Genomic DNA, 25,774 nt, shown 5'->3' on the forward strand with positions numbered 1-25,774 from the left:
GAGAGGGAGGGAGAATGAATGAGGTGACTGGAGGGAAAATGGGGTAAAGGAGAGTGAATGAGGGGGGTGGAATGCAAGAGTGAATGAAGGGATCAGAGTGGGGAGGATGGTGAGTGAGTGAAGGGATCGGAGAAGCTATGGGGTGTGAGGGAGGAGATTGGAGGAGGGGTATAAAGAGAGAGAATGAGGTGATTGGAGGGGCTGTGGATGAGAGGAATACATGGGTGTGAATGAATAATCCCTTCCTCTCTTGCTCCTGGATTCTCTTATCCAGGATCCCCTCTTTCTCCTCCCCCTCTTTGATCCCCTTAACTCTCCTCCATCTAACTCCCTTTCACTCTGATCCCTCCATCCTCCCCTCCTCTGGCGCCTCTAACCTCTCCTACTCTCCTGCTGCCCCTCATCCTCTGTACTTCTACCTGTTCTGCCTTAGATTCCTTCTCCATTGTCTTTCTCTAAGATCCCTCCTCCCTTCGCAGTATCAACACTAAGATCCCTTTCTGCCCAAAAAAGAACCAAATTAATTAAATGGACACAGAAATGTCAGAAAAGAAATTTATTTTTATAAAGTAAAATAAAAATGCACATAAATTAATATGCAAATACACGCAAAGTTATGCAAATTTGCCACAGAATTGCTACAGAATTGGCTAACTCTTTCTGCAGAATCTTGAAAAATGTGCTGTAAGAAACAAGGGGCACTGCAGATAAGAGGTTAGATTCCACCTAACGGTTTGATTTTGTATCGAAAATCAGATATATAAAATAATAAACGTTCTATTACTGAGCAAAACACCATGTGGTGAGAAAGGATCCTTGCTTCCATGTTCCTGGGATACTGCTAAAAACCCCAGCCTGGCTGCCCAGGCTTCTTAAATGGAAATTCCCTACCCGAGCTTTGGTTATTGGTTTATTGTTACCCCATACAGTGGCTCCATAGCCTTCATGACTTTAGCCTGGGTTCTCTCCTCCTTACAGGGTTCCAGCTCCTGGTTTTCTCTTAATCTCTTTTTCCAGCTGTCTGCTTTTTCTCCATTGCTTGCTTAATTTCTTAATTACTTCTATCTGGCTCCCCGTGCCAGGTTCCCTTAGAACTTTACCTTTGAACAGTAATCATATCTTCCCTCTGCTTTCAAATATGTTTTCTAGATACTCAAAATTACTGGAACAACATGTAATTCTTAATTCTTGCTACTTTACATTTTTGCTAGCCTGACCTCTATCCAATTATTTTTTTTTCTAATTCATTTTATTTAACAGGATAATCTTTTTCTACTTCGTCATAAACAATGATTCAAATAGGCTTGATTCATCCAAATTATTTTTTGGCTTCTGGAAGGCAAATAATGGAAAAAGCTCAAATAGCAGAAGCAAACTGAATAGAAACTATGTTCAAAAAACGTTTGTAATGCACAGAAGAAGCTATCATAATACTCTAACAACAACCTGCACTCCTTCTACAGACATGCCCACAAACACCTGGTCACCTAAATATGTGCATGCCTTTTATTTGCCTCCAAAAGCCCTCAGAGCCAAATATATTTATTCCTGCTCAAGACTGGCACAAGTTCAGGCTCGAATGCAACTGCCAGCTCCTATTATTGCTTATGGGAACAAGTTTCATACAATAATAGGGCATGGATATTATGTCCATCCTAATTGGCTTACTTAAGCATAATTACATTTTCAAGTACATGCAAGTGATCCGGGACGTGCCTGTGCTTCCCTGCCCTGGTTGCTTGGCATATTGTGCTTGATAGAACCATCAGTGCATATTATCCTAGTAGGGGTGTAGCAGAGATAGATGTACCATTGTAGAATGCAGAGATGTGTTTGTTTGTGATGAGAATGGTCCTCCTCCATCAGAGTTGTCTTAAGGCATTAGCAAAGCCTACTATGGTAATAAAATGTAGGCCCTCCCTCCTGTGTGTTGCTTCCCTTCTCTTCCTCGCTCTCTCTCTCTCTCTCCTTCTTGCCTTCCCTTTACTGCATTCCGACGTGCCTGTGCTTCCCTGCCCTAGTTGCTTGGCATTGTGCTTGATATTATCCTAGTAGGGGTGTAGCAGAGATAGATGTACCATTGTGGAATTCAGAGATGTGGTTTTTTGTGATGAGAATGGTCCTCCTCCATCAGAGTTGTCTTAAGGCATGAGCAAAGCCTACTATGGTAATAAAATGTAGGACCTCCCTCTTATGTGTTGCTTCCCTTCTCTTCCTCGCTCCGTCTCTCTCTCCTTCTTGCCTTCCCTTTACTGCATTCCTTTCCTATTCTTTGCTGCTCCTCTTTCTTTTTCTCCTCTCCTCTCTCTGTCTCCCTCTCTCTCCCTACTTGACAGCAGTATATATAAGAAGAGAAGGTGCTGGGCAGGTGGAAGTGGGTGCAGGGGTGAGAGGAAGAGCTTCTCAGTAGGCTACACTTTCTGCCATTGCTCGCTGCTCTCCTGAGCAGAGTGAAGCAATAAACCATGGGAGGGGAGAGAAGCATCAGTATGCTCAGAAGTGCTTCACCCCCTTCCCATGGCTGCACCAGCCCCCACTGCCAAGGGCCTGCTCATAAGTGCTGCTCCTTTTCCTGCTGGCCCCATGCAACCGATGTCTTTCAGTGCTGCTCCATGCTACTGTTCTGCTGGCCCTACTCATGAACTGGCTCCTTCATCTGCTGATATATGCACTACAGGGCCATCTTTAGGCCAATCTGGGTGTGATCATCATAAGGCCCTTGTGTAGTTACACCATTTTTATTCCCCCTAGAGATGACCCTGTCCAATGCAATTGCAAAGCAAAGTGTGCACAGTGCATGAGATTGTTTTCTCTTATTTTTTCACATTTTGACAAACACATGATAGTCCCCTAAATTATATACTTGTAAACAGAGATAATAGATTGTCATTTGTTGTTTATTTATTCTACGGATGGACAGAGGACTCGGGGTGGGAGAAGAAGGAGAAAGAACCATGGGAAAGAAGACCTAGTGTAGGAGGATAGAGAGAGAGAATCTGGTGGAGAAGAGAGGGAGAGAGGACTAGGGGTTGGGGAAGAAAGGACTGGATTGAAGGAGAGACCCTCTGTAATAAATGGATGTGTCTCCCCACCACCACCCAAATAGCTTTAATGCTGTACCGGCCTTGGATATAAGGGCATCCCAGCCTGATTTAAAGGAAAGGTATAGAAGACAACAGTAAGACCAATACTAGTCTACAGAACAGTGTTCTGGAGCACTAGAAAGGAAAAGACAACAAGCAAGGGATGTGACAGAGATGAGGGTAGTAGGCTGGATGTTGTGGGTGACAAGAAACAACAAGGTCAGGAATGAAGATGTTAGGTGGTTGAGATCACAGAAAAGATGAAGAAAAGACAACTGATGAGCTTTGGACAAGAAGAGATAAATGCCACGTTGGCAGGAAGATGCCGGAAATGTAGTGGGGGTATAAAAAACCGAGAGGAAGACAAAGAAAGATTTACGTGCACAACCGGCCTTACGCATGCCGGGCCTAAAGCCCCGGGATGCGTGTAAGTCCCGGGGCTTGCAAAAAGGGGCGGGGGCAGGGCCAGAGGCCTCTGACAGTGCGGCCATTGCCGCTGTGTCGGAGGATCGCAGGCTGCCGGCGCACGCAACTTGCACAAGTAAAATAAACATTTTGGAGGGTGTTAGAGTAGGGCTAGGGGGAGGAAAGGTTAGGGGAAGGGGTGGGAAGGTCAGGTTAGGGGGAAGGGAATGGGGGAAGGCAGTGCTGCTCAGCACACGCAAGGTGCACAACTGTGCAACCCCTTGTGCGCACCGACCCCGATTTTATAACTTGCGCACGCCTGTGCGCACAAGTTATAAAATCGGGTGTACATGTGTGCACGCCGGGTAGCAAGCGCATATATGTACGCCCGCACGCAACCTTTTAAAATCTACCCCAAAATCAATAGGCAGATAAAAATCAACAAACCATCCAAAACATAAGAGAACAGGAAAAACAGCTTAAGACAGTTCACAACTTTCAAAGCGGTTACTTATTCTCCTCTCATGGATCTTGGGTCACGAAACAGAAAAATTATCCAAGGATTACCACTCGACTCTCTCTCTTAATTAGGACATAGTGATAGTCAGGGAAACGGAAACCTTTTCTCCATTACAACATTCACTGGTTCCAGACTTTCCCAGACAGAAATGGTTTCCCCACGGGTGGAGGTTCATCCCTTCCAGATGGCCTGTTGCCCTTGTCAGAGAAGGACTGCTCGCTCCAATGAATTAATAAAATCCAAGGCTGGATACCATACTGGGGCTGCCCTCTCTAAGCTTCAAATGAGATGTCTTACTTTCAGACCAGCTCCCGTAGCTCCCTAGACTCCTTCCAGTGCTTCGTGGAAACATCACATACACTATCCCAAATTGGCCATCCCCTTTGGGGGAAGGTCCCTCCTATAAACCCACCTCTTTAAGCTGACACCCTCTGAACCTCCCATTGCTAGAAAATTCCAAATAATAAAGCACAGTACAATCTAGTGCAGTGCTCCCTAACATGGGGCCCGTGGACCCCTCAGAGTCTGCGAGAGAATCTCAGGCGCTGCGCCAGAAGGGAGGCAACCAAAGTGCAACCGCTGGGAAACACTCCTCATCAAGACCCACTAGATCGGCATACAGAAGCTCCCTACAAGTTCCTCCCAGCAGTTCCACTAAACATAACTCCATCGAAAAGCGAGCGCTTTCCACCGCGGGACCACTTCACTGGAACTCTCTCCCTCCAGACATACGCCAGGAACACTGTCATCTCACATTCAGAAAAAAACTGAAAACTTGGCTCTTCGCCCAGGCCTATCGCTGAAGAAACCCATGGTACCCGCTAGGACGCCCACCCCCCGGTTGATGTCCTCTCCCAGCTGCATTAAGTATCCACTATTCTAGAACTGCATTTGTATATTAACACTGCAATTGAATCTACACCATGTAAATATGTATTTAAGTTTTTCAAAGAAGCAACCGTTCCTGCTGATCGACTCTTCTTTATGTTTAGAATTGTAATTATCTATCCTTTTCTTCCAACAACCATGTTTGATTTCCCTGTTTTAATGTAACTTTTTCACTTCATATGTTAACTAGTTTCTCCTTGTTTATTGTAAACCGGTACGATAAGACCTTGTCTTGAACATCGGTATATTAAAAGAACTTAAATAAATAAATAAATAAAATAAACAGAGCGGGCTGTCCTCACCTCTGAGGAGCTCTGCCCTAAGGCTCCTGCTGCCTGATCCCATGCCCAGGAGGGGAAGATCACAGCCTTAAGAAACCCAAACTGGCGCAGAGAGGAGGTGGGGAAGAGTGCGGCTGATTTGCCACCACAAGGAAGCTGTGCTGAGAGGAGGGGGAGATCGCTGCCACCAGCACCTCCATCAGCTGCTGCTCCTCCACACGACCAGAGGCAGCAACAAGCAGGGTGATAGCCCTGAGGGGCATTTCTGGCCCCTGCTGCATGCGCTCTGGCTGCCCTGCAGGCCTGACAGCCAGGGGAGAAAAACTGCACAGAGGGAGTGGGGGTCAGAGGGCAGGAAGGAAAGGACCATAGTGGGATCAGCGCTCAGAGAGATGTGGAGAAGGGATCACAGGGAAGAGAGGGCAAGAGGGAGAGCATAGGAATGGGAGCACCTGGAAAGGGCCTTAAGGGGGAGGAGGTCAGGAGGGAGGGATATAAACTGCTCGGCACCTTATGGGGCGCCTCAGACGTGCTGCTGCAGCCTAACGTTTTCCTGACATGTTTGTATTCTTATTGAATTAGTCCTGTGGTTGATGTTATTGAGATCTATTGTTAATTTATTTCAAGTTTTGTTCTGTTCTACACTTTACCTGCTTTAGTCCTGTCATTGATGGATATCAAGTTTAGTCCTTACTGAATTCTTCTTCAGACCAGAACTGTTAAGTTTCCTTTCAGATACATTGATCCCCGCCTTGGGAGAATTTCTTGTACAAAAAGGTGGGTAACCGACAAAGCAAGAGGGTAGGCTATATAAGAAAGCCGTTTAGGCAACAATGTGGATTAGATGCCAAAAGATAGTCCAAGTATGAGCTTTATTTGAATGGAGATGTAAATTTTGTACATATGCCCGACTCAGGCTGAGTTTCACCCCGCCTGGGGCTGCCTCAGGGGCTGTATATAGATGATCACTATGGGCCGGATTTTAAAAGGGTTACGTGCGTAACCCTTTTAAAATGCCCCTGTGCACACCAAGCCTATTCTGCATAGGCTCGGTGGTGCGCGCAAGCCCCGGGACGTGCATAAGTCCCGGGGCTTGCAAAAAGGGGCAGTCTGGGGCGTGGTGTTGGGGGCGTGTTCGGGGACATGTGGGCGGTCCGGGGGCGTGGCCAAGTGCCCCGACACAGTGGCCTGTGTTGGGGCCTGCTGCGCCAGCAGACAGCCAGCGCGCATAAGTTACTACTGCCCAGAGGCAGTAGTAACTTTTCGAATAAAGGTGGGGGGGGGGGGGGGGTTAGATAGGCCCAGGGGAGTGGGTTAGGTAGGGGAAGGGAGGGGAAGGTGCGTGGGGGTGGAAGAAAAGTTCCCTCCAAGGCCGCTCCGATTTCGGAGCAGCCTCAAGGGCACGCGCAGGGCTCGGCGCGCGCAAGGTGCACAAATGTTCACCCCCTTGTGTGCGCCGACCCCGGATTTTATAAGATACGCGCGGCTACGCACATATCTTATACAATCCAGTGTACTTTTGTTTGTGCGCGCGTGTAGATTTATAAAATCTACCCCTGCATATATGAGTAAACACTCTTAGACTTAGTGCACCAAAAATCTAGTAGTCTGGTGGTTTTAGTTATGCGATGATGTTGTATCGTCTCCGCTCAGATACTGCACTAAGTCTAAGGGTGTTTACTCATATACATAGTGATCATCTATATACAGCCCCTGAGGCAGCCCCAGGCGGGGCGAAACTCGGCCTGAGTCGGGCATATGTACCAAATTTACATCTCCATTCAAATAAAGCTCAAACTTGGACTATCTTTTGGCGTCTAATCCACATTGTTGCCAAAAAGGTGGGTAATACATCCAAACAAATAAATAAAAGAACTCTTGGGATGGGGCCGTGGGGAGCAGGGAATGGGGCCATGACGGAATGGCAGGAGGGGAGGAAGGAGCAGAGTCAGGAAAGCACGCGGGAAAGGCCTTAAGGAAGGGCATCAAGGAAGGGACGCAGGAGGGAAGGAATTAGGGCAGGAGGGAGGGCATTTGAGGAGAGGGATAGGGGGGGAGGGTGGGCACCGAGGAAAGAATCAAGGGAGAAAGACAGGAGGGAGAGAAGGAGCTGTAGGGAGGAAAGAGGAAGGAGAGCACTCAGGAAGGGTCTGTAGGTGGAGGGAAGCAGGGCAGGAGGGAAGGCACTAGGGAATGGGCCAGGGTGGAGGTGGGGAGTAACACTCATAATGTGGGCCACATGGGGAGGGCAGGAGGGGAGCACAGTTTATATCTGAAACCATTCCTTATTTACTATTAAATTTTATACACTGCAAATAATTCTGGAGTGCATATTATTAATATTAGGGTAATCACGTTTCTGTATGACCTTTAACTGCATGTAAAAATGAGAGTCTGCAAAATTTTTGGAGGTTGAAAAGGGGTCCATGCTCCCCAAAAGGTTGGGAATCCCTGCTCTAGTGACCCCAGACAGGGGTCAAACCCCACTGCTTCAAATATATTATGGGGGGAGGAGGAGGTGGGATAAAGGCTGTCCTTCAAGGGCTCAGGGTTACCGTGAACAACTGATCTTACTTTTAATTTTTATTACTGCAGACCTAACTTCTGGGTTCATGGTAATAAAAAAAAAAAATAAAAGAAGATCAACTGTTCACAGAAACAGCTGATTATAGGGCTGGCAGGAAGGAGGCACAAAAAGGGGATGGGAGGAAGTGCCTGCCTTTACTCCTGTTCCCATTTCCATCATACTTGGGTACATCATCTCACAATGATAACAGATTCATCAGTGCCATGGTTTCCACAACAAACAGACCACATTGCCATTGAGAACAAATATCGATCAGAGTAGTTAAATCACAAGCAGATTGTGATTAATTGCAGGAGGACCTTGTGAGACTGGAAGATTGGGCATCCAAATGGTAGATGAAATTTAATGTGGATAAGTGCAAGGTGATACATATTGGGAAAAATAACCCTTGCTGCAGTTACACGATGTTGGGTTCCATATTAGGTGCTACAACCCAAGAAAGAGATCTAGGCGTCGTAGTGGATAATACTTTAAAATCGTCAGCTCAGTGTGCTGCAGCAGTCAAAAAAGCAAACAGAATGTTAGGAATTATTAGGAAGGGAATGGTGAATAAAATGGAAAATGTCATAATGTCTCTGTATCGCTCCATGGTGAGACCCCACCTTGAATACTGTGTACAGTTCTGCTTGCCACATCTCAAAAAAAGATATAGTTGTGATGGAGAAGGTACAGAGAAGGGCGACCAAAATGACAAAGCAGATGGAACAACTCCCCTATGAGGAAAGACTAAAGAGATTAGGACTTTTCAGCTTGGAGAAGAGACGGCTGAGGGGGGATATGATAGAGGTCTTTAAAATCATGAGAGGTCTAGAATAAGTAAATGTGCATCGGTTATTTACTCTTTCGGATAATAGAAGGACTAGGGGCACTCCATGAAGTTAGCATGTGGCACATTTAAAACTAATCGGAGAAAATTCTTTTTCACTCAATGCACAATTAAGCTCTGGAATTTGTTGTCAGAGGATGTGGTTAGTGCAGTTAGTAAAGCTGGGTTTAAAAAAGGTTTGGAGAAGTTCTTGGAGAAGTCCATTACCTGCTATTAATTAAGTTGACTTAGAAAATAACTACTGCTATTACTAGCATCAGTAGCGTGGGATATACTTAGTTTTTGGGTACTTGCCAGGTATTTGTAGCCTGGATTGGCCACTGTTGGAAATAGGATGCTGGGCTTGATGGACCCTTGGGCTGACCCAGTATGGCAATTTCTTATGTTTCTTATGTATGTTACTATGTAAGAATATCAGTGGCAGCAGAGAGGTGTGAACATGAGAAAAACGGTGACTTGTGGTGGGAGTGTTCTTTTGTTTGCCATCTTTTCCTTTAAGCAGGGATAGCAGGAAAGGAACACAAGTACTGCATGCATCCTTGCCAACATCAAAGGCTCAAAGTATCCTGATACGCAGAGGCATGTAGGATGTCCCATGGACCATTGCTCTCACCTCCGGGCAGGCCTGAGTTGCAGCAGGATGCCATCAGCGCATGCGGCAGACGCCGAATTGATTTCTATCAAGTCGACCACCATTCTGTGACATGGCGAGATGTGGTAGATGATTCCTGTGTGGTGCGTGGCATTTCTCCACATTTAAAGGGACTGCGGCGGGGAAGTCCCCGTGACCCTTAGAGAGAATGTTGTTGATCCTGCCTTATAAAAGGGCAGACTCCCAATAGCAGGATGCCTCAGCAACAGGTCTTCCTACTTGCTAGTTGTGTGTGTGGTCACTGCATTCCTGTTTTCAGTCCCAGCACTCCCTGTCTTCGTTCTTCAGTTCCACTGTTTTTGTTTTTACTTCTAGTGTCTTCATTCTTCAGTTTCAGTGTCTTCGTTTGTCAGTACCAGCATCCCATGTCTTCAGAAATTCTCTGTCTCCTGTGTTGTCTGCCTGGTCTCTCCATACCTCCCTGCCCTGCCTATCCATCCCTCCATTCCCTTCGGATGGACACCCGGCATTGATCACTGCCTACTCCTGGATATTCATGAATGCTGCCTGCCACTGACCACTGCCTGACTCCCAGATACGCTTGAATGCCTCCTGCCACTGACCATTGCTGCCACTGGATATGCCTCACCTACGCCTACTCCAACCCAGCTACCTCTACGGATCTCGTCACCATCAGCAGAGGCACCCACCTAAGACCTGTTGGCCCCGGCATCCAAAAACTCAACCTGAGGGGAACGTGGGCTGGTAAAGGTGAAACTCCAGTTGAGCCTCTGCTCCCTCCTGGTCCACCTGCCAACGGTGTGGACCTGCAGGGCTTCTCCTTGCAGGTTGCATCAACCCCACCTCAGTCTAAGGTTCCATGAACTCAACAAGCTACAGCACTGGCAGCCCGGTAAATCTATTACAATGAGCTATTTTTAATAATCAATAGACTGGAAAAATGGGCCTATGGGCCAGTTTTGGCCCATAAGCCATAGTTTGCCTTCTTCTCTTTTATGAGAAACAATGCTACCAGAACTATGTATGCTAGGCTGCTCTTAACTTATTTAAGAAGATATAAATTTCATTCACTGTGAACAGCCTGTGATTGGACGTTCTCTTTATTTTTGTTTCCAATATTTTTGTTTGCAATCACCACTAAAGTTGCAATGTTAACTTGGGTTAAACGTTTTTCCACTGGAGAGATAAGAAACTGACGACCACCTGTTGGTAACCCCAGAATCTGAGACATATAGTGGAACCTTGCCAATCCCCATAGGGATCTAGTCAACCCTAACCATCTAATGCTGCACCTTGTGCTGGTCCACTACACTATCTGTTCAACCAAGACTACTTCTCGTACCCAATAACTCAGGTGGGATTAAAATGCTTACTTGTGAAAATATGTCCATTTTATGGTCTGGGGAAACAAATAAGCACAAGGGTAACTTGCTGATGTGGCAGTTACTACCCTTAACCAATAAACCTGATACTTTGATGCAATTCCAACATTGCTTCAACGGCAAGGGGTAACAGGAAGTTGGATTCAAACAGCAACCAATGAGGGATCTGACTTTTACGGTCTGGAAAACTGATAAGTATGAGGGTAACCGGCCCAGTGCAGCAGATACTACCATAAGCTTGCTGGGCAGACTGTATGGACCTTTATGTATCTGTGTTTATATGTTTTAGTACCTAAGTAGGGAATTGGATCAAAGCGTTGAAGAGATGGGGAACAAGAAAAACAGAAAGTCATAAATCACAGGAATTTGTTCTAAGCTACTGAGTATTACTGAAGAAAAGTAATTAAAATTCCAGCTGGAAAAGGCAGCTGGCTTGGGATAAATTATGATAATGGGATAGTTTAATTATCAAGAGATTAATGGTGAAAGTGAAACATGCAACATAGTTGAACATAGGCAGTTGAGGCATGTCGTCAAAGAAAACAATGCTGCACAGTGGGTTTAGGAAGCAATACTGCAAAGAAAGCAATAACTGGGCAATATTGGATCTGGTCATTCTACACAACGATGAGATGGTGACCAATTTACTATGGAGGGCTGCGAAAATTCTGAGAACTGTGGTAATGTGATTACATTTGAATTGAAAATGTGGTTGGAAACAAGAGTGGGAGAAACGTGGACACTAATATTCATTACAGCAAACATGGAAATAATGAATGAATTAAGGGTAAATTGTGCTAGGGAATTTAAAAAAATAAAGACATAGAGGAAGAAAAGATAACATATTTAAAAGGATTGCTCAGGAGGCAGAAATGTTACATGAATCAACCATAAAGAAAAAGAACAGGAAAAAGTGTAAATCAGGACAGCTCAGTAATGAGGCATGCCATGAATTGGCAAAAATGGCTAAAGGTTTCTTTTATTTGCTAGATTGCAAATACAATGCATTTTCTGAGTATTGTCGATTAATTATTTCAGTCCCATCAGCAACTGGGGGTACAGAATGAGGAGAGCAACGGGTCAAGCACGAGCCATGAGGGGGGACTAATGAAAAGACGATGAGAAGGAGAATGCGCAGAATTTAATGAAGCCACAAAATGGACAAGACAAGAAATAAGGAACCAGTCCATTATAGAGCCAGATTATTCCAAAGATTAATCTAAGAGAGCATGTTTGATAGCATCTGAAAAATAAAGGAAAAAAGTCACAGAAATTGTTGAGTCCTGCAAGTGATGGCCATTAGAGGCTAAGGACTGATACAAATTTAACAGAGAAAAATTCACACATCTCTTAAGAAGATTTAAGATATAAGGAAGAGAGCAAAGATAGGGATTGGTTATAGGGTTCAGGGCAGGCTTTTAAGAATGGGGCAAAGCTTTAGCTTGTGATAGAACAAATACCGGACAATAATGAAGAATTTATGATATGACTAAAATGGAGGATAAAAAGTAGAGACAGAGTCTTCATGTGCATGAAGATATCATCAGGACCACAAGTCGTGGTGCAGCAGCAAGAAGAGAAATATCTTTGTTAGCAGGAAGAAGTCACTAAAGGAAGGGAGGCAAGTGAAAACTAATGGAGAAGGAGAGGTAGTGGTGAAAGAAGAGCACGCAGAATCCACTTTTGTGGTGAGAAAGTTTGCAAAAATAAAAAAAAAAATAGTATAAAAGGGACCTGGCCCTTACTAGACGAAGAGCGGCCTTTCTATTTTTCAGAAAGGGGAATCTTCCTGCAATGGAGTATTCATAGAGAGTTTAGGGGAAGTAGTGAGTAACAGAAGATTCCTTCCCCCAGAGGGTCTGTGTTAGAGGTGCTAGAAATGTGCTTTCTAAGAGGCATCTCGAGGAAGTCTTTGCGGGTGTCCAGGATGTGGTGTGGTGGGTGTGCTGGGAACCAGAAGGAACAGTAAGAAACTGTAGCCTATCGTGGAGCTCCAGTTTGGATTTATGGAAGAGGGAGGACTCTTTAGAAAGTTGAATAATTTTTCCTGGTACTTCTAACCACCTAAGCACCATGGGAGGATTTCTATTGGGCCAGCTGTTCTAGTCTGTGAGCACTTTGAGCAATTTCAAAAAGAACTCAATAACATTTTCTCTGGGCTAAACAAGAGAAAGCCTGGGGAAGGAAGTAGTGTTTTCAGTGAGTAAGACGACTTAAGCTGAATACAAACTGGGTCTACATTATGTGATTTTGGAACTCTGTTTCTGATTTCTACCTTGTTTGCAGTGAATTTGTTTTGCAACTTTTCCTGTAAATTTTGGAACCTAAACTACTTTTTTTGCTCTCTTTCTGTTTGGAACTCAACCTTTCTGGAGTAGACTGTGCGACCCTTTCAGTATTCCTGCCACCATTCCACAGAAGCGGTGCTATTTCTCCATCCTGTGTAAGTGAGCAGTGCTCTCCTGGCAGGCTGGGGGAGGCCACATAGGTTGAGGAGAGGCAGAAGGTAGAGGCTGAAGACAAAAATTCAAGGACATGGACCAAATATGAATGAGACTTGAAGCAGGTTCAGGAAAAGTCTTAAAATCATTTTTTTGCATGGTCTTTCTTTGCATAGGGAGAAAGGTGGGCTTGTATAACCAAAGAATATCGAGGGATTCTAGTACTGAGATTAAAGCTAAGGAAAGACAAACTATAACAAAGAAAAAACAGGGAATTGAGACTACTTTTCTGCATCAGTATTCAATTATGAAAAGTCTCTTAATAACAAAAATTTCCTTGTTTTTTAAATATTCTTTTTATTGTATTTTCTATATTTTTCATTCCATCATAAATTTGGTACAAAGTAGCAATATCAATTCATGTATTAATATCTGATGTATTTGTTAATATATGCAATTCAGTATAGGAAAAAGAAAAATAATAACATTTGAAAAAAAGAAAATAGATCTGTGGAGGCATCAATAAGAAATACCGAATTAAATATAAATCTCCTTGAGTAATAACAATAAAGATAATTGCCATTCTTACTAAGTTACCCTACATTCATTAAATACGTCCAATGCAAGATTACCAGTGCAAATTTTAAATCGTAAACCAAAGAATCATGAGTGGATGCCTCAGACAGACAATCAGAACCATGATCAGAACCATGATAAACCTTTGCAAATGTTGCAAAATGCAGCTGCTCGCATTATCACCAACACAAGCCGCCACGAGCACATTACCCCAGCACTTCAGTCCTTACACTGACTACCAGTGGCTTCCAGGATAATATATAAATCTATGACGCTGATACACAAAGCCATTCAAAACAGAGATATGCACTGGTTCACTGATCATCTACAATTCAACACTTCATCCCGCCCAACGAGATTCCAGCATTTAGCCAAACTAAAGATCCCAGCACCCAATCTGACTAGACTTTCTAGTACAAAAGAACGGTCATTCATCATTGCTGGATCAACAATATGGAACACCATGCCCTCTGAATTACGCCAGGAAATTTGTCACAAAAAATTTAAACAAAACCTTAAAACCTGGCTATTTAAAAAGGCCTACTATTAATGATCTGAGTCCTATACCATTCTTCACCATTTCCACAGTCTCTTATATTTCGACTATATTCTTTTAATACAAAGTTATACATGGTTTTGTATTTGTTCAGTTTCTATGTTATATTGTAAAGCGCAATGCTGAATTATTGTTTTAATGTAAACCGAGGTGATGTTACTTACGTACCCCGGTATATAAAAATCTGCAAATAAAATAATAATAATAAATAAATAATCTGTTATAGCATACTTTGCCTACGCCTTGTCTAATAACAATTTAGCATCATCAAAGCCATGAAATACATATCTTATATCTCCTAAGACGACTCAAAATTTAGCTGGATAAAATCTTAAAACCTGAGCATTAATTTTTTAAAAATCCTCACGTAGTATCAAAATTATTTCCGTTGTTGAGTAATTCAAGAGATATCCTGAAAAATGTGTATACGTGAGTCATTTCATATTAAAATTGTCTTTTGTTTAACCGTAAAATTCTTGTCCTATTTCAACTAAAAAAAGATGATCACTATGGGGCCCATTTTAAATGATCAATCAGTACCACCAAGGTTCAAAATATAAAATGGACAATAATTTCTTCTTTTCCATCTTTCACAGTTTTCTCCAGGTTCATCCGGGACTCATTGGCAATGAGAAATGATCCATGCTTAATGCACCAGATGTGACCAGCCGAAGCCACCCCTGGGATGACCTGCCAACTAAAAAGGTATGACAAGTTAAAAAAAAAATCTGTAGCTGTGCAGCAGACAAAAGTTTCACCTGTGGTATCTACACCTTCCACCCTTCCTACTGCCACAAATAAAAAGGTGCACGACCCAGACAGACCATGTCCCTTGAGCAGGAAACCTCAACCCCCTAAAGAAGTGCCATGGCTTCAGAGAAAAGCCGCTGGACGAACATAAAAGCTTGTTTAAGGAATTAGGAATCTGCTCCAGCTGCTGTTCTTCCTCAAATCTCCTCTCTTAAGGCTGTAAAGCAGCCTTTACGTGTATAGAGTGTGACAGTGACAAACATGTTACTGCCCTGCACCCACACGCTGCAGAAATCAACTCCCCGGGTGGTTTCTCTTTAAAAACGTAGCTAGAATACGATGCATGCATGACACACCCATACACTGCACGCCTGCTGTTCCTGCGGGTGGCTGACATGGTGGGGGTGGGGTAAAACAGCGTGGACACATTGGAAAATTGAATGTATACCACTGTGTTCCTCTCTGGATCAAAACTCACCTATGGGAACGCCTCTTATTCACTCGGCTACGTACTTTAAGCTCAACAAAGGATGGGCAATTTTCAGGCAGGCTAATTTATGTGAGCAAATCACTGTTTGCCATGCAAAATGGCTTTGAAAATTGCCCTCTGAAATCACCTCACATCTGTTTCTGATGCAAACCAGGTAAACTGCAAAGAAGAGGCATGCTCCTATCACTCCTAGGGGTAAAGAGCCAGTATACGGCCATTGCACATGAACTACCACCCTCTCCACGCTACCTGCAGCTACAAGCATTGGGTTTTATGGCTTCTGGATTTGTCTGTGTTTTAATTTGTTACTCGCATTGAGCCTTCTTTGTTATACTGTGGTCCATAAATTGAACGTACAAATAAATAAAATAAATATTGTATGGCTCCTAGATGTTCAGTGGTAAGCCACTAGACTAAAATATGCTCTCTTAAATCATTTGGATTAATTTCTGGGTGACTTGTTTAATTCCCAAGCACCATAAAATAGATGTTAAACAAGAACTATCTAACATTTTCTTGTAGGCTCCCCCCCCCCTTTCTTTTTCTGATTTTAATCTCTCCGTTCCAGCATTTTAAATCAAATTCACATATTTCTAAATGACATTGTACTTTAACCAGCCCTGTAAGAATTCACCGAGAACACCACATTCATTAATTGTTTCATGCAGGGTGTCTAGGATTTCTGGGTGTGTGTGTCTAGGATGGATGAGTACTGCATGCCCTGTATTTTGCTGTCAGTCATCCGTAGTCCTGTGAACCCTGCCCAACACGTTAAAGCTTCAAAGACAACCCTTTTTTGACATAAGCTTTTGCATTTGTTTTACTTTTTAATTTGTGTGTTTCACACATTTTCCACCCCTTAAACTTTTCTAATACGCAGCTATGGTGAGTAGATGGAAATAAAAAGTAGACACACCGCACTTGAAATGAACTAAGGCAGTAACTTTTAAACAGGTGTGCAGGCTCGCATGTACACGTGTTTGCCAACTCACATCCAGAAACGGGTCCGTTTTATAACATACGCGTGTATGTGCACGCATAGTATAAAATAGGCTGTACGCGCAAATATGGGTGTGCAAATGCTGCATCTAGTACCACGTAAGTGGGGGAATTTTATAAGGGAAGCGTGCTGACGCCAGAGGTAGTTTTCCCAGTCCGTTCCTGGTTCGTCCAATTAAGAGATAGGACTTCCCGAAGCCCCTGGTTTAATAGTCTCCCTTTCCCCCCCCGTTAGCTCCGACCTTTAAAACTCCGCTGACTAGCCTATATTGTTTTATTTTATTACTTACACGCCACCCATAGCAGTAGTAAAGTTACGCGGCAGAGGATCCCGGCATGCGCCTGTGCGGGTAAGTATTTACGCGCACATTCTCTTGGTCTTCCCTCGACGTGCCCATTCCCCGCCCAGATCAAGCCCGTGCCCTGCCCCTTTAAAAAAAACCAAACGTTGACTTGTGTGCATAGTGGAAGGTTGGCGCATACACAGGCGGCTTATAAAATCTGCTTGGCGCGCCATGGCCCAACATGTGCGCGCGTCGCCTGGCTTCGGGGCATGCAGGGCTTTTAAAATTCGCCTCTCAATTTGCGAGATTTTACTGGCTGTACTCAGCACTATAGGAGTGAGTGGTTACCTACAGAAGCACACTCACCCGATCTTCCTCTTCTCTCAAGTCTGGCATGGTGCTGATACAGAGGCTGACTGCTGTGATGGCCACAAAAGAGACGGAGAGGCAGGCAAAAATCTTTCCAGGGATCCCTGAGTGGGGGTTCTCCACCATGTCCCTAAGCTTCTTCATGCACCGGCCCAACCGGCTAGTGTCGCGCAAGGCACTTTGGGAGTCGTCTCTCAAGACGCAGAGCTCGCCCTCGTACATCCTGGCCTCCGCCACCTCCTCCTCCTTTTGCCGCAGCTTCCTCAGGCAGCACCACTCCAGGTTCTCTTCCTCGATCCCCCAGTACACCAGCTCCTCTTGGAAGGACAGGGCACACATTTCCCGGAGAATGCGCAGCTTCCCGGCTGCCAGGAAAGTCATGATGGTCCTGAAGGCACAAGGGTTGCGGTCAAAAAAGAACTCATTGCAGCTGATGTCATAATCATCGCAGACGTCCATTATCTCCTCATAATTGTTGCAGGCTTTCAGCTTACCAAGCCGGGTCAGAGGGCAGTCCTCCAAGGTGGTCCAGGCAATCTTGTATTTGATGCCACCCACGTTGATGATTACATACCTGGTCCGGTCCTCCCGGTGCCCCAAGCAGCAGAGCTCTTCCCCTGGGTGGAGGAGCTTGGCATTCTTGTAGAAGAATCCTTTCTTGGTTCTCACCTCACACAGGTTTTCCAGCTTCTTGAATGTAAATGAGGTGAAGTCGGGATCTGCTTTCCCAGCCAGCAATGCCATTTCCTGATACATTTGCTCTCTTCATTTAGACACCCAGTCCTTCCAGATAACACAAAGCTCTGCCGGGCAAATTTATTGAATCAGTAAATGGAAATACACTGACGGGTCTGGAGAAAAAAAAAGATAGGAAAAAAAAAAAAGCACAGATTACGGTCATTTTTATTTAAAAGTGGGCTGTTGGATGATATATCAATGAAACACATTTATTTCTGACAGATTTCGAAGTCAGAAAGAACAGGATGCCTACCCATAGTAATGAGTATCAGAGAAAAAACAGGTTGCCAGTTTATACAGTGTGCGTTGCATTCAGTGTAAGCAGTTTACAAGATGTGAGAAAGCAACATAATATGACTAGTCCACTATTACCTACTGAAGTGATAAGGGGGTGTGCTCATTGGAAGGATGGAACTCCTGGGTTCCAATCCCAGCTTAGTCACTTGCAGTCACAATTTATTTTTCTTTTCCAGTTAACCCGAGTCCCAACTTTAATTAAATAGCAACTGTGCCCTCTTTACCTCGTTTTAGAGGACATGTGCTTTGTTAAAGTACTGAAATGCTGCCCTGGCACTGTCATTGCGACTGGCACGTGCACTGACAGCAAGCCTAGTTGAAAGAATTTAAAGTAAAGATATGCCCTGGTATAAGGCCATTCCATTTCAATCATTCCCAATAGAGATTCAAATGATCAAAGTGGACAAATAAGTTACTATACTGTTTCTGAGCTCTTCAACACCACTATATACTAATATACTCGTTGTTGGCAGATATGGACCAGCATATGCAGACTTTGAGAAAATGTGCCAACAAACATTCGATAAGCTCAGGCAAAACCTCAGATTTACTAAGCTGTGTCAAAGCAACATTTTAAACACAAGTAAAATTCCTGTGGGATTCACTAAACTGTGGTACCCAAGCACTGAAGTTTAGTAAATCTCACATAGCCCTGGGCTACGATTGCATGTTGCTGCAACTGGCAAAGCGCGTGTGATCATTGCCTGGGGTAACACTCTATAACACACTCAGAGACAATATCACTGTGTAAATACAATGTTTATTTATTCAAGCAAAATATACAAAAGCTCTATCTAAACATTTTAAAATCTAGCTAACCCACACATTCCTCATTCATACCATTAAAACAATATATAGCAAATACATGTAAACAACATCGTGATTACTAACACTTTTTTCTCATATGTATATTTAATAGCTTTAAACAATTATTCAAGTATTTCCTATATCCACTTGCTGACGTAATAATTCTTCTTCATCAATCTTTTGTTTTCAAACTTCTTTCATTTGGGTTTCAAGATATATCTCGTCCGACAAAGATATCTTTGTTTCTCCCTCACATAAGGGCTTCCTCAGGGACCAACCCCAAAAATCTCATCGCAATTGCAATTCTTTATTCGGCTTTAATACGGGAAGGTTAGAGCGTGATACTACGTTGTGTTACGGATGACGAATTTACGGTGAGGATGTCAGTTCCGGTTTCATATATATTCTATACCCATTAAAGAGAGGGGTATTATGAAATTCCATGGATTGATTTGATAAACGGTGTTCAAGTTCGTTGTTGATGTACTGGATTGGATACTATTGAAATGCGGTTTTGCAGGAAAAGTTATTGAAGAATCAATGTTTAAGAATTGCAATTTATTGGTGGGAGGAAGGCCAAGAGGCTTTTAATGCCCTAAGTGCATTGGAGGGGGAGCAGTCTACAGGGGTTTGTGGCTCCTTATAAGATCGCAACCTTGGAAGCATTGCCAGGCACTTTAGCTTTTAGGAGAAAACAATACAACTTCACTTCTTGAAGTGTGGTTAACTTTCATGGAGTAGTGGGGCTTGGAACGTTGTTCTGCACCTGTGCTACTGCGTTTCCATAGTAACGAGCTGTTTTGCCTGCATTTGCACATGCAGCAGCTCATTGCATTTTTACTGATTTTGCACCTGATTTGTAGCTCTGAAAAGGCAACATAGTGAAACTGCCAAATAATGCAGCTCTTTGCCAAATAACTTGCATTATTTACCAGTTTTGCACATTTTTCCCTTCTCACAGTTTAGTTAACCCAAGTCCCAACTTTAATTAGATAGCAACTGTGTTCTCTTTACCTCGTTTTACCTAGTTATTTAAAGCTAAGTAACTCAGGGCTTCTTCTAGCTGGCAGCCCAGGTGAACTGCTACTTTGGAAGATCTCTGTCCCTTTTAATCCCTGAAGGTTATTAAACCTGGAAACAAAATTCCTCAAAGGGCAATTTCTCCTCTTACGACTACGGAGTCAATTTACTCCCAGCCTCTACTTAGCAAATAGTAGTTAAATATTGGTCTTTCCTAAATATCTACCCTTATAAAAGGAGACATTATATTAAAGGGCCTGAAAAGTGAGATATTCAGAGCACGCAGCCTATACTTTTTATTTAGCTCTGCTCCACCTCTGACCCTGTCCCCAAAAGGTTAGTCACCCACCTAGATACATGGCTTTATCCCCCTTCCTAAGGCCTCTAATTCGGTTTATGTTTATTTTTATATCACACTAAATCCAAAACCTGAAGGCAGTCCAAGGTGAAGCAAGAGTAAAACTAAATGGCCTCCCCTGAGCTATACTATCTTCTTTCTTTTTATTCTGTTCAGTTCTATTGGAAAAGAATCAGAAAATGTGCGAGTGTAAAAAAGACAGGAAAACATCCCATTTCAGGACCACATCTCTCAGCTTTTAAAGAATCTGTGACTGTTGCAGCACATCTCAGTCCTTGTCTTCTAAAAAGTGGCCTTGAGAATCCCTCCCTACAGTACAAAATGCAAGTATCTCAACACACTTAATCATACAGTTCCCCTCCCCTTAGCATTCCTACATCGTCCTCACATTTACTCTTACAAACCTGTACTAGTGGTACCTGCACTGTACACATGCACTCATTTTAGTACTCAGACCCATCATTCACATGCGAATGGACCCCTAAATTGGGGTCACATCTTGGAGTACGGCCCTTAATGAGAATCTGGGTGAGGAAGCCCAAGGTTTCTTTTTAAGTAATTTGAAGAAAATTACTATGTGTGTAGTACCAGTGAACTGCCACTAGATGGCATAATAAATGGTTTACAGAACCTGTTGTATGTTAATAGAATTTTCTAGATGGAGTTAATAATGATTGCAGTTCCTTTAAGAGGATTGGGAAGAAGATCCTCTAGGTGGAGTGTTTATAAGACTATATAATTCTGATCCAAAGTTAGGCTAGAGGAGACTCCAAGATGGAGTAAAACAGTGATCCCCAACCCTGTCCTGGGGACCCACCAGCCAATCGGGTTTTCAGGATATCCACAATGAATATGCATGAGAGAAAACGTGCACGTTGTGGAGGCAGTGCATGCAAATTTTCTCTCATGCATATTCATTGTGGATATCCTGAAAACCCGACTGGCTGGTGGGCCCCCAGGACAGGTTTGGGGACCACTGGATTAAATGATTGGAGGGAACTGCCAGCAAGGGACCCTTCCTTATTGGAGAGGGCCATGCAGGGGGTTGCTTCCTTCTCACAAGGAAACAACCAGGGGGACCCAACCTGGGTTTCAACATAAGAGGAAGTGTTGAAGAAGAATTTGTCCCTAGAGGAGGTGGAGGACCGAGGGAAGGAGAGGAATCTATACAAAGAAAAGTGTATTGAGAGCACTGGAAGTCCTTGGATACAGAATTACTGCAGCTAAGAAAAGCTAGTACCCCATGGCCCATGAATGAGAACCTGAAGAAGCTGAAGCTAATGTTGGAAACTGTGAGGATGTAGAGTTATCCTAACTTATGGTGGGGTATGGTTTGGTGATGTGCCAAAGAAATAATGAACAACATATTTCCACAGTAATAGGAATGAGGAGCATTGTAGTGTTTTTTTGAGAGATTAGAGTAATTCTCTTGGGATCTTTGTGCAATTTGTTGATAACTGTCTATTTGAGAACCTTAAAGTTATATTTTGGCTGTGAAAGCCTGTGAACTTTAAATATCTCAGTAATCTTGCCTATCCTTTGCTATCTTGTACATATTTTTTTTTATATTTTTGAAATAATCTCTTTATTAACTTTTTCCATAGCTTTCTATAATCAGTAATAAGGACGACATGAACATCTAAACCCTAGTCATCCTGCTCATCCTCTCCACCCCTTGCCCAGAGAGCTAATACACCTTAATCCACAACTGAAAATAAATTCAACAAAAATGAAATCTCATTTGCACATCCATAGGGAACAGATTTATATAATCACCCCAGATTTGTACAAATTTCTTCTGTACCAGTGGTGGCTTAGAACAAAACGTTTTAAATTCTAACCACAGGGATGGTGACTTTAATACCAGTGCGCTGGCGCACACCCAGGGACGCAGGCATTTTATAACTTGCGTGCGTATATGCGCACATATTATAAAATAGCCTGGATGTGCGCACGTGTGCACCAAATTTCAAATAGGCGCGCAAATCCCGCTTGTACAGCATGAGTCGGGGAATTTTAAAAGGGGCGCACGCTCGCTCCATTGCCAGTTTCACCAGTTCGTCCTCCAGTTCGCTCAGTTAATGGCCAGGTCCTCCAAACCCCCCTGGCTGAATAGCTTACACTCCCCCCAGTTACCCCGGACCCTTAAACCCCTCAGGTATGGCTAGTTTTTTAAAATATTTTTCAACTTTCACCTCATCCCTAGCAGAAGTAAACTTATGCAGCAGGGGGATCTGGGTGTGCGCCCAGGCTCACAAGTATTTATGTGCACATCTCTTGGCCACGCCCCACAATGCCCATGTCCTTCCCAGACCTCGCCTATCCCCCACCCCTTCTTGAAAACCTTTGAGATGTGCACACAGCGGGAGATACACGCACACCTGGGCAGCTTTTATAAATCGGTCAGTGTGCATGAGCCTGACTTGTGCGCGCATCCCCCCATTGATGTGCCTGCTGGGCTTTTAAAATTCTCTTCATGAATTCTAACTGTGCTTTCCAAGTGATAAGAACTGGTGCCACCAGATCATACCATTTAAAGAGAATACATTTTTTCACTACTAAACAGCACTTTAATACAAAAGCAGAAATACCTTTTCCCAGCCCCTGAGTTTCTGGGGAATACCTAAAACACACAGAGAAGGAGGAGAAGGCCATTAGCTGCTATTAATCAAGTTGACGTAGAAAATAGCCACTGCTATTACTAGAATCAGTAGCGTGGGATAGACTTAGTTTTTGGGTTCTTGCCAGGTTCTTATGGCCTGGATTGGCCACTGTTGGAAACAGGGTACTGGGCTTGATGGACCCTTGGTCTGACCCAGTATGGCATGTTCTTATGTTCTTAGGTGTCATGGAAACCATAAGAGTGATTACTGGCCTAATAATGTACGGAACTTGTGGACCACCCTACAAGTGCACCATTGTAGCACTGACTTCCTGACTCCTAAGGTAGCTCGCCGACATCGTTAACTCTGCCCAGAATGCTCTCTAAGGCAGTGGTTCTCAACCCTGTCCTGGGGACCCCCCCCAGCCAGTCGGGTTTTCAGGATATCCACAATGAATATGCATGAGAGAAAATTTGCATGTTATGGAGGCAGTGTATGCAAATTTTCTCTCATGCATATTCATTGTGGATATCCTGAAAACCCGACTGGCTAGGGGGGTCCCCAGGATAGGGTTGAGAACCACTGCTCTAAGGTGAGAATAACATTCTATGCATAATTTTCTGTTGGAATTCTCTTAATACTACCCACTCTGTACCATTATAAATTATTGAGTTGCTTGCAAATAAATCATCTTCTATAATATCACATGATTGTCCCTTACCCCATGATGCTGCCAGAGATTGTAAAACTGAGTAAGATGAGCTAGAATTAAGATATTTAAACATGGAAGGCAAAGTGTATTTACCAGTTTTATAAATGTATAACCGGGGCTGGTGCAAGGCGATTAGGCACCCTTGTCACCTTCTGCCTTGTGCCGCCCCCCCCTGGTCGCGCTGCCACATCCTGGTTGCATTTCCACTCCCCCCGGTCATTCCGTCACCCCCATTAGGTCCAGGCCTAGTTTGCCATATTCTAACCATTATTTTTCCAAACAAATCGGGAATTGCTACTCTGCCTGTAACCAAACTAGTATCCTCCACCTTTCACCAGCCGTCCCTAGTCCTTTACCTTTCCAAGTACAGATCACTGGGCAATGATCAGATATTACCAATGATTCTATAATTGCATTCCTAAGCTTAAAAAAAAGGGTTTCCAAAATTAGCAAATAATCTATTCAGTCTTTGTATCATGGGATCGAGCCAAGTGGACGAATTCCTAGGGTTTCCAAAATTAGCAAATAATCTATTCAGTCTTTGTATCATGGGATCGAGCCAAGTGGACGAATTCCTAGGGTTTCCAAAATTAGCAAATAATATATTCAGTCTTTGTATCATGGGATCTAGCCAAGTGGACGAATTCTTTTACCGTGGATTTGAGAATCCTCCTAATATCAATGAGCTGTAATTGTTCACAAAGAAAACCCACTGTTATATTCTTACCCAGTACTTTAATCCTCTGTGTTGATTGTCTAGTTAACCTAGGTTCACTTATATAATTGAAGTCCTCACCAATGTTTCCTCAAAAGTTTGAAAGACTGTGGGCCAGATTTTAAAAACTACGTTCGGGCGTAGATTTGTGCGTGCAATCCGGTGCGCACAAATCTACATCCGATTTTATAACATGTGCACGCAGCCGCACGCATGTTATAAAATCCAGGGTCGGCGCACACAAGGGGGTGCGCAATTGTGCAACTTGCGTGCACCAAGCCGTGCAGCCTTCCTCTGTTCCCTCCTCTCCCCACCTTCCCCTCCCTTCCCCTACCTAACCCGCCCCCCAGCCCTACCTAAAACCCCTCCTTACCTTTAATTTTTAAGTTGCACCTGCCTCAGGGCAGGCGTAGGTTGCACACGCCGGCGACAGCTGGCCCACAATCCCGGGCACAGCGGCAAATGGCCGCTGTGCCTGGAGGTTCCGGCCCCGCTCCCAGCCCGCCCACTCCCCGTCCATTTTTTCAAGCCCCAGGGACATACGCGCGTCGCCGAGCCTATGCAAAATAGGCTCGGCGCGTGCAGGAAGCTTTTAAAAGGAGACACTATGGGCCTGGGTCCTCTCCCTCTTGGCATATCACGAGCTACTTAAATCCCACAGCCATTGCTGAAATATGTAAATATAAAGCAAAATAGTCCCAAGAACTCTGAAACATTGAGCCTCCCCCCCCAAAAAATCTGTTAAACCATATTTTCAGTCCTATTGTCACACTCACACAGCTAAACCATTACTATTTGCCAACTAGCAAACTGCCCATGAACACATTAGTCTCCTTAGCAGACTCATAGGCACGTACTAAATTATTATGCCAGACCAGCAGTTTTTCATCTGCTTTTGGGCTAGCATCATATGTATGGGAACAAATTGTTTCTTTTTTGCCAAGACACAGTTGGAGAAATCTTGAAAGATCGGAATTCGAAGTCCCTGGTATTCTAGATCTCTCTTTTTGTTATATACCTGTAGAATCACCATTTTATCTGTGTAGTTAAGTATGTTTGTGATCACAACTCTAGGACTCACTCACCCCACCGCTTTTCCACACATGCAATGCACGCACTCAAACATAATCTATCCTAGTTGTGTAGGCAGCCATGATTCAAAGAGATTTGCTAGGTTCTCTCCAACACCAACTCCAGGATTCCCATGAATCTGAGATTGCTGTGTCTAAACCTATTATCTAGGTCATCAATTTTATCCTCTTGCACAGCAGTTAATTTTTTCTAACTACTAAAACTTTCTCTTGCATATATTTAGTGCCTTCCTCTACTGCTCCCACAGACCCCTCCACTCCTTTGTTATGAATACCAAGCTCCTAGATCATAAGAACATAAATGTTGCACTCGGGGGTGGACCCCTATCCTGTGACAGTACAGGGACTGGCCACAGGGGGAGGAGCACGGAAGGAGACAGAGG

General features: G+C 43.8%; 1 protein-coding gene across 5 annotated transcripts in view; it reads right to left on the reverse strand.

The window, feature by feature from the left end:
- Nucleotides 1–25,774, reverse strand: part of KCNG2 (potassium voltage-gated channel modifier subfamily G member 2) — a 232,801-nt gene that overhangs the window by 32,218 nt on the left and 174,809 nt on the right. For all 5 annotated transcript variants that reach the window (XM_029590815.1, XM_029590817.1, XM_029590820.1 and 2 more), the window contains one exon: nt 17,048–17,901. In XM_029590815.1, coding sequence (XP_029446675.1) covers nt 17,048–17,806 — 759 coding nt within the window. In that variant the 5' untranslated portion in view covers nt 17,807–17,901. The remainder of the gene's footprint in view (nt 1–17,047; nt 17,902–25,774) is intronic.

The sequence above is a fragment of the Rhinatrema bivittatum genome, chromosome 2 (assembly GCF_901001135.1).
Source record: "Rhinatrema bivittatum chromosome 2, aRhiBiv1.1, whole genome shotgun sequence".
In the NCBI taxonomy this organism is placed as follows: domain Eukaryota; kingdom Metazoa; phylum Chordata; class Amphibia; order Gymnophiona; family Rhinatrematidae; genus Rhinatrema; species Rhinatrema bivittatum.